This window comes from Rana temporaria, chromosome 6 (assembly GCF_905171775.1).
Source record: "Rana temporaria chromosome 6, aRanTem1.1, whole genome shotgun sequence".
Taxonomy (NCBI): Eukaryota; Metazoa; Chordata; class Amphibia; order Anura; family Ranidae; genus Rana; species Rana temporaria.
In genome coordinates, this window is record NC_053494.1 from 151,442,225 (window position 1) to 151,452,436 (window position 10,212).

Here is a 10,212-nt window from a genome sequence, read left to right on the forward strand (position 1 = left end):
TGCAAAGCAGCCTATGAATGGTGCCCGTGCCAAACGGCTGTGTTTACAATGCAGCAGTCGGCACATGACCCAGAAGCTAGTGGAGATCACTGTATAAAGGGTTATAGTAACAATGGGTGATCTATAGAATGCGCCCTAAAAAGTCGCCCACCGTTGCGCCTATGGAGGAGTGGATGATGCCTAGCAGTGAACAAAAAGAATGTAAGATGATGAAACTCTCTAAGGAGTGTCAACAAATTAAAACAGCGCTATCAAATAACTGTGCATATTTGACTATATAAAATACATTACTACAACCCATATGTAATGATATACAGTGATAATAAACAAAATATATCCAGTTTAAGAAATAAACACTAAACTGTGACTGTAATAATAAACACCCGTGATTGACTTAAACGTGAAGTGAACGCACTGAAAGTGCAAGAGACAGTCTTTAAAAAAATTTAGAATGTGGCCAAACAAAGCAAAGTTCATGTGTATAAGGATCCTGCGATCTTCAAATTTTTTCAAAAACTTCCACCACACCCGACAGTGCTCAGTGATTCCTCCCCCATCAAATGGACACTCACCGGATAGGTATGCCTCACACTCTCGTGTTTTGGCACAAAAAACCTTATCAGATGTAGTTGTTCCCGTCAATAAAGATGTAATCCAAATATGACATCCAATCAGTTCCACATATATGTCAGAGAGAGACAAAAGAAGTGCAAATAGTGTGATACCATCAAAGGTTTAATAGCACACCAAAATAAAACTTCAAACAGTGCACTCACAAACAAAATCTTGTAAAACAGCAGAATATCACATCAAGAAACTCCTTCAAACGTCAAAATGGTGAGAAGCGGTCACGGCGGACCCCCGATCAGCGAGAAAAAGTGAAACCAATTCTCCTACTCACGGTGCCATGGACTTCTGTCAGATGCAGCTGCACATCCACTTAAATAAAAAACTTCAAACGCACTCTGCATCCAAAAACGCAGCACTCACTAGTAAAATTAGACTGTATGGCAATACCCCGACATGTTTCGTTATAAAAACTTATTCATGGGACTAACCACACAGTCATAAATGGTTACCTTATATCTGATGTAGTCAGATCAATCAGCCTATCAGTTCTGGGCGTTTTCCCACTTCCTCCAAAACTGTGGGCGGAAGTAAACGATAATCCCAAACTCCTGTGGGCTGACAGCATCATCCACCACCACTGGCTGGTGTATGAATCAATCAGCCAGTGCGATAGGCGTGGCGCCAGTCCCCAGATTCCAATAGGTGAGAAAGTATGTTAATCACATCCCCCAACAGCAGCAGTCTGAGCCAATCACGTGCTGCACAGCGCATCCCGCTCCGCCTACAACGATGGGCGGGCCTAGAGCGCTTATGCAGCCAAAGCTAGGAGGAAGTCAGCGCCTCCTCCATTGGCTGGCTGTCTTACCCAGCAGCCACAGCGGTAAGCCGACCTGATAGGTCGAGCAGACGCTGCTCATGATAGGCTCGCCGCGGGGAATGGCTTCTAACAACACAACAGGGGCAAATCAGCTGTTGTATAGGCAGACGTGGGCGGCGGAAATGAGAGGAAAAAAAAAAAGCCGATTTCCGGGTGTCCCCGTGACCACGAATCACATCTACAGCACAATCATTACACTGTGTTTATATTGAATAGCCATACAACAGTTCCTAATTAAGTCATCAGCTGATATATATCAATCATGCACTGGAGTATATCAACAAATACATATAAAAACATTTGTCACTGGATGAAGGCAATAGTCAGTTAAAATAAATTAATAACATTTTGCATTAGTACATATTAGTATCAAACGCCAATTGCAAATTCATATAAATGATTAAATATATATAATTAAAATATATCTAAAATATGTAAAAAATGCATTAAAAATTAAACTCGATAAAATCAATCTAAAACTGGAACTAAATACAAGTGGTGAATTAATGATCGCTGAGCTGATCGCAAATGGTCACCGATAACACCACCACTGGAGAAGGGATTAATTAATAGCAAAATATCAGATAAATGAATAAAAGAGTACATATACTGAAAAGATGCCAGAAAGGGTAATACTAAACCCACGGAGGGAAAGGTGTGGGTATGATAAATGTCTAAGAATTATTGATAAAGCAATTCAAGTCTACCTCTATATTCAACCCCCGCGGAAAAAGACATTTTAGCAAGAATATCCAGTGAGTTTCGCGCTGTGAAAGGTCACGGACTCTGTGTGACCCCCTCCAAGATGGGTAAACCACATCTATGCCACAAAATTGAGCAAGCGTGGGGTCCTGGTTATGTACCTTTTTAAAATGCATGGAAACGCTATGTTCCTCAAAGCCTTTTTTAATATTTGCTAGGTGTTCTGATATGCGGATTCTTAGAAGTCTTTTAGTCCTCCCAACATATAATAACCCGCATGGGCACCATAGCAAATATACAACATATGACGAGTTGCATGTACTGAATTCTTTAATGTCAAACATTGTGCCATCGGAGCTGGTAACTTTGTTAATTCCTTTGTTGTGTTCTTTCACCGTGCGGCAGCAAATACACCTTCTGCAAGGAAAGAATCCTTTCAGATCTATTTTCAATTGGCGATCAGGTGGATCCAATATTTTGCGGACCACTCTATCGCCAAAATTGGGCGCACGTCTATATATAAAACGTGGCTGCTGAGGAATCACTCCACCCAGATGTCTATCTCTGCTGAGGATGTGCCAGTGTTTCTTATATATGGTTTCAATTTCCTTATATTGGATGTGGAAGCCCGTCAGGAAGCTCCACTGGTGTTCATTTGTGGATGGTTCTTCTATTTTCTTCTTAAAACAGTCTTCTCTCGGCTTCTCTGCGATCTCTTGAATCATTGACACCAGGTTGATCTCATCATATCCCTTTTGGGCAAATCTCTTCTTCAGTACATTCGCCTGCTCAAAATAATCTGAGTCATCAGTGCAGTTTCGGCGCACTCGGAGAAATTGCCCTTTAGGGATATTCTTTATCCAAGCAGGGTGGTGTCCACTTCTGATCGATAGATAACTGTTTCGATCAGTGCTTTTAAAGTACACCTTTGTTTTCAACCTGTCATTACATCTTTCTATAGTTACATCCAAGAAGTTAACTGAACACGCACTGATCACATATTCCAGTTTAATGTTGTTCACATTGTTGTTCAATACTTCAAGGAAAACTTTGAGATCTGTTTCCGATCCCTGCCAGATCAAAAAGATGTCGTCAATGTATCTCCGATAGAAGATAAGTTGAGATATTTGATCTCTGAAGACACTTTTGTCCTCCCACTCCGCCATAAACAGGTTGGCGAGGCTAGGGGCATATTTAGCTCCCATAGCCACGCCAACCTGTTGTGAAAAAAAGAAACCATCGAACCAAAAATAATTATGCGACATACAGAAATCGAGGGCTTGACCCAAAAATCTTTTTTGTGTAAACGGGATCTCCTCCCTCTTACTCAATGCCCAATTGAGTGCCAGAGCAGCGTCCTCATGCTGTATTATAGTATATAGTGAGGCGACATCCGCCGTCACAAGGAAGGTTTCAGTACCTGGATTTATTCTTATATCCTCCAGGGATATGAGCAGATCAGCTGTATCCTTTAAGTATGCTTTGGTTTCCCGCACACTTGGCTGGAGGAATTTGTCCAAGTATTCACCTAACCTTGCCGTGACGGACCCAATGCCGTTCACTATTGGACGGGCTGGTGGCATGGTTGCATGTTTGTGTATCTTCGGTAAGGTGTAGATAACCGGAACTCTACACACAGAAGGGGCCAAATATGCTTTCTCTTTAATATTCAGGGCATTGATCTGGAAACCCCATTGTATTAAGGAATCCAGTTGTGTTTTGTATGCTTCTGTAGGGTCAGAGTTCAACCTCTTATAGGTGGTTCGATCTTCCAACAGTGTGGACAATTGCTGATGATAATAGTCCTTGTCCATCACAACTACTCCGCCCCCCTTATCAGCAGGGCGGATAATGATGTTCTTTTTGTCTTCCAGTAGCTTGATACCTTCCCTGATATACTCAGGATTGATATCTTTTTTCTGTGGCAGATCTTCTATATCTTTTAGCACAAGCTGTTTAAAGACTTCAATGTAGTGATTGTTGGAATTTTGGGGGTTGAAGAGCGATTTATTCTTCAACCCACTGTCTATGTTCCTATTGGCTGTAGTGCTCCTCATTGATGCTTCGACTGGGTGGCTCAGAAAATATTTTTTCAAATTTAATGTTCTGATAAATTTGTGGGTATCAATATAGATGTTAAACTTATTCATGGCCTTTCTAGGGGCACATTTTAGGCCTGTATCTAATACGTTGAGTTCTTTTGCACTCAAAGTAACCCGACTTAAATTGTAGATACCAGCTCCTATGTTCTCCTTGCTCTTTTTTTTTTGGATTGCTTGCGTCTTCCAGCCCTGCACCCCCTTCTTCTCTTTGCAGGTATTCCCCAGCTCTGTTCATCAGATAAGACTGTCTCTTGCACTTTCAGTGCGTTCACTTCACGTTTAAGTCAATCACGGGTGTTTATTATTACAGTCACAGTTTAGTGTTTATTTCTTAAACTGGATATATTTTGTTTATTATCACTGTATATCATTACATATGGGTTGTAGTAATGTATTTTATATAGTCAAATATGCACAGTTATTTGATAGCGCTGTTTTAATTTGTTGACACTCCTTAGAGAGTTTCATCATCTTACATTCTTTTTGTTCACTGTATAAAGGGTGCCTACTACAGTGCTTACTGGCTTCTAGAGGTATCCCACAGATATGGTATATGCATAATTACATTCTTCCAAGTTGGAAAAATTTGATATTTAAAAATATCCATACCTGATATTTAAACCCAAGAACTAAAAAGGCAGTGGTTTCCCTAGATGCAGTGGCTGCATTCATTTTTACATTTTCAGACTAACAACATTAAAAAACCGATCGTGTCAGAACGCGGTGACGTAAAACACAACGACGTGCTGAAAAAAACGAAGTTCAATGCTTCCAAGCATGCGTCGACTTGATTCTGAGCATGTGTGGATTTTGAACCGATGGACGTGTCTACAAACGATCAATTTTGTTCTATCGGTTAGGTATCCATCGGTTAAATTTAAAACAAGATTGCTTTTATTTAACCTATGAATAAATAACCGATGGGACCCACACACGATCGGTTTGGTCTGATGAAAATGGTCCATCAGACAGTTCTCATCGGTTTGACCGATCGTGTGTTAGGGTCACATCTGTGCAGTTTCCTGCAGTCTATATTTTTTCATGCTAGAATGTGCAATTTTGGGTCCATGAACTTCAATGTAAATGTGTTTTTGGTAGGATTTTTTTTTTTCTCCTTACAAAAAAAACAAAACACATGAAGCATGAAAATGGGTGAAAATGCAACAAAAACACATGAAAAGCATGTGCATAGGTGTAAACCTAGCCTAAACTTCTCACTTTCCCACACCCATGTAATAGAGATAAAGAGAGGAAGATGAGTTTAAAGTCCAGCCTAGGTGGCAACCAAGGTTCTCTCTATAGATACAGTGGAGTAGTTACCTTCTTTCTCCATGGTTATCCTCTAATGCAGGGATCCTCAAACTATGGCCCTCCAGCTGTTGTAGAACTACACGTCCCATGAGGCATTGTAACACACTGACATTCACAGACATGACTAGGCATGATGGGAATTGTAGTTCCTGAACAACTGGAGGGCCGTAGTTTGAAGACCCATGCTCTAATGCCTTGTACACACGGTCGGACTTTTGACCGTGCAAAAGTCCGCCGTGAGTCTGTCGGAAAGAACGAGAACAGGTTCTCTATCTAAGGTCCATTGGACTTCCGACAAAAAAAGACAGATGGAGGCTACACACGGCCGGACTTTCCGAGGGGAAAAAAAGCCCCCCTGACTTTTTTTCTCTGAAAGTCCGGCCGTGTGTACGAGGCATAACAGTACCTTATTACTAAAAAAACAATTATTAATGGCTTCTTTTCTCTTTTTTTGGTATTACATTTTTCTTTACTATTGGCCTTCGACAAACTATTTGTTCACTCAAAAATGTGTTAAATCGTTTTTTGTTCATTTTTACTCATCTTGATTCTCACTGTAATTGCTACAATAATGGTCATATTTCTGTAATATCATACAGGTTCCCAGATGTCAGTGTTTTGGAAAGAGGAATTAAACTGCTCCTGGAAAAGCAACTCAGTAATGGAGACTGGCCTCAGGTATGACTACAACTACGTAGAATATATATCATGTGTAGCTATTACAGGGGTTGTAAAGGTAAAAGTTTTTTCACCTTAATGTATTCTATGCATTAAGATGAAAAAACATCTGCGGATTAGAAGCCCCCCGAACCCCCCCTTTACTTACCTGACCCCTCAAAAGTCCAGTGCCGTGAACTCGCAGGCTTCTCGGCAGTCTTCCCGGCTCATTCATTGGTTGATTGAAAGCAGCGCAGCCATTGGCTCGCGCTGCTGTCAATCACATCTAATGATGCGGGGGGGCGGGGCCGAGTGATACAGTCGGTGGCTATGGCTCGCTCGCATTAAGGTGGTGAGTCCTTGCGGGGGGGGGGGGGCGAGACAGGCGCCGAAGGACCCCAGAAGACCAGGTTTCTCCTTCTTTTTCCCCGACGGCAATGGGAAAAGTTGGCTCGCCGAGATCCTCGGCGGCTTCACATGGAACTCGACGAGCAAAACGATGTGTTTTGCCCGTCGAGTTTCTCGGCCGTGTGTAAGAGGCCTTAAAATTGATCCAAGCTCTCTTGGTGAGCTGCAAAATACCCCCCCTCCCCCTCCCCATGTCGCATAACAGAGGAGAGGGGGAGGTTTTCTGTAATCCTATTACACTTTCTGTTTCAGGGTGACAGCATTTCTTCTTCATAGATACCGTATGGTGAGCATTCTCACCCTAGGACAGGAAGTGTGTTTCTGGCAGGATCACTAAAAGTGGCCTCTGCCTTCCACCCAATTCAGGATATTGTTCTTCTTTCCTTCCTTATCTCCTGCTCTGAACTATCCTAGGTAAATGTCTGTCCGCTTTCTGGACGTGGTGTGTGCTACGAGAGTTTACTTGGCTACTACTTTTGGGAAATCAAATTCCCTCATTTTGCTTCCTTAAAGTGTTACTAAACCCAGTACAGGCGGTCCCCAGGTTACAAACAAGATAGGGTCTGTAGGTTTGTTCTTAGATTGAATCTGTTTGTAAGTCGGAATATTTTAAGTGTAGCTCCAGCCAAAATAAAAATGTTAAGCTTTTTGGATAGCATAGGGAAGGGTTAACACCCCTGTAATGTTTGTTTTGCTGTCTGTGCCCCTGTTCAGAAGATTTCACCTCACTTTCTGTCACAATGATAATTGGATTTTGAAAACTTTGGGTTGTTGTAGAAACAAGCCTTGGTGATAACGCATCAGTGGAGGTACCTTTTTCCCATAATAACTCTTACGGGAGTATTTCCCTTCCTTGGGGGAGATTTCCTCTGACTTCCTGTTGTCTCCCTCTGTTTGTAAGTCAGATGTTTGTAACTAGGGGACCGCCTGTAATATGAAAATAGGTTATCCGCCCCCACACAGTGCCCACAGCTTATAAATCTTCTTTTTACATTAAAATACTGCCACTATATACCTTTTTGGCTACTCTATACCATGGTCACATGATAAACTGCTGGGTTTGTCCTAGTATTGAGCGTTCAAGTAGGAGGAGATTTCCACTATAGACTGAGTTCTCATGCTGTTATGGGAGGCGGATCATCCATCAATCAAGATGTGACATTCCACCCACTGTGTTCTTTTTAGTTACTGCTCATGGAAGAGGAGGGAGGGATTGGGCCGTCATTTAGGATCTGTATACACACCCAAATGTGTGATGTCAATATCATGTGACTTGAAAAGCTCAATACAACAAGGAACTGTTCTCTTCAGCAATAGAGACCAAACTGAGCATGTGCAGCTTTACTACCCTCACTGTGTCTTATCTGGAATTACCAAGAGAGCCCCTGCAGGAGGGGAGGATCTGTCCATACAAGATCAAAGAGCCCTTTTATACAATACAGAGTATTAACCCCTTAGGTTCAACAGTGAGTATAACAGTCATGCTATTCTACATATACAGACAGATTTTACTGATGTGGGTTTAGTAACACTTTAAGGTTCCCACAAGGGCATCCCTGTCTCTCTCTTTATCCCCCATTGCTGGTTCTTTTTTTAGAGCTTGTAGTCCTGAGGATAGAGTTCTTCTATAACCTTTTAAAGTGGAAGGAATTCAAAATCAAACTAAGCTTAAAACCACTCCTATCCCCATTCTAAGCCTATTCTATATACCCTGTAAAAAGAAGGACTTACCTATTCTGAAGTCACTGCAGTCCGGTCACATGATCTTTCCAGTGCCGGCTTCAGTATAGAGGAGAGATCACCGACAATGGCTGCAGAACCTGTGCGATGACCTCACCGATAGACTTTCTACGGGGCATCAGTTGTTTGCTGATACTCCTCTGCACTAAAGCTAGCGTTGGGATGTGGTCAGGTGACCGGACAGGAGTAACTTCAGAATAGGTAAATACAGGGTAGATAGAATGGGATTAGAATGGGGGTAAGTATAGATTAGTTAGGTTTTGACTTTTCTTACACTTTAAGGCTCTTTGTAGCAGATCTCTTAGTGCTGCATGGGCTTTTCAGCATCAGATTTGCAAAACGGTCTTCTGTTCACACGTTTGTTAAGGCGGTGCTTCACCCTAAAGGGAAAGTCCTGCTTTATGCCCCCCCCCTTCTACTTTTGGCACTTTTTGGGGAGTTAGGGGATCGGGGGGGCAGGTACATGGATTTGACAGGTACCCACTCCCACTTCTGGTTGGATCACTGCGGTTTTAGGATAAACAGATATTTTAATGACATGGGTATTTGAATCAAGCTCAGTCCTTAACAAGCCTTTTAGGATAGGTTACATATTTACAGCTTTACATATAAATGTTATTATAGTGGAAATTCACATATTGCTATTCGTATTAATTATATTCTTATATATATTTTTCTGCCTAGGAGAATATATCAGGTGTGTTTAACAAGAGCTGTGCTATCAGCTACACCTCATATCGAAATGTTTTCCCAATATGGACGCTGGGGCGTTTTTCTCGTCTTCATCCAAACAGCCCTCTGGCTGGCATCCATAAGGCCAGATACGGCTGATCCTCAGTGAATACAGGAACAGGACCAACTAACTACCCCTTACAAAACCTATCTACCTCCCAAGTTCTTCAGTCTGCTAAAATGGTTCATTTGTTATTTGATTATTAATTTTTTAAATAAAACCTGACAGTATTTATTCAATATATTTCTTACTATCAGTTTGAGCAATATTAAAAGGATAGCTCTAGAAGAAAAAAAAACACAAATGCGCACATGAAAAAAAAAGAAATGAAAAGCAGTGTATCCTTTTTTTTTTGGGGGGCACCAAATTGTAAAATGCCTACACACTTTTCAACTAAAACCATAATACCATGGGTAAATCATTTTTAGATTGCAACCTCCACTGTGATGGTGTGCTGCTGCAGCCACACTTAGAAACAGCAACATAACATGAAACGGTATGAATTTTGATTGTCAGCGCTCTGATTGTAGTTCTCGTCTAATAGTAAATGACCAGAATGTTGTATAATAATTTTAGTTCAGGCAACCAAGATATATTTTGCATAAAAACATGGGTGACCTAACTGTGGCTATGTAGTAATTTAATTGTTGAAATAATTTGTGCATAGTGAAAGAAAAGCTAACCTGTCACTACTACTTTTTATCTTTGCAAAATAAAGATTTTTTTGTTACATTGTGTTTTCTCTATATCTATATAAATATTGCTAAGATTGGCTTACAAGGACTGTAGAAGTCACAAAAGCTGAAGCCACCGTTCTTTTTAAATGCAGGAACTTCTCTAATTCTCTTGAACATATTTCTATGTTGGGCACGCTCGCTGGCAGCAAAAATAGCTGGATAGGCCTGGGAGGTTTAATCAGTCATTATATTGACTCAACAAACCAGAGCCCCAGGCATCATGGAATTTGTAGTTCCGCAACAGCATGATGGCCACAGGTCGAACACCCATGCCTTACATGATTATTTTTTTGCCAATCATACACTGATTGTCTTGCGACATTATGCTTTCCTGAGTTCAGCAGTACTTGGTTCTTGTTACAAATTCTACAAGAA

At 41.2% G+C, this 10,212-nt stretch overlaps 1 protein-coding gene across 1 annotated transcript in view; it reads left to right on the plus strand.

Annotated features, from left to right (window-relative positions):
* Positions 1 to 9,830, plus strand: part of LSS (lanosterol synthase) — a 56,154-nt gene extending 46,324 nt beyond the window's left edge. The window contains exons 21-22 of the mRNA XM_040357598.1: positions 6,162 to 6,240; positions 9,052 to 9,830. Of these exons, the coding sequence (XP_040213532.1) occupies positions 6,162 to 6,240; positions 9,052 to 9,198 (226 nt within the window). The 3' untranslated portion in view covers positions 9,199 to 9,830. The remainder of the gene's footprint in view (positions 1 to 6,161; positions 6,241 to 9,051) is intronic.
* Positions 9,831 to 10,212: the final 382 nt, after the last annotated feature.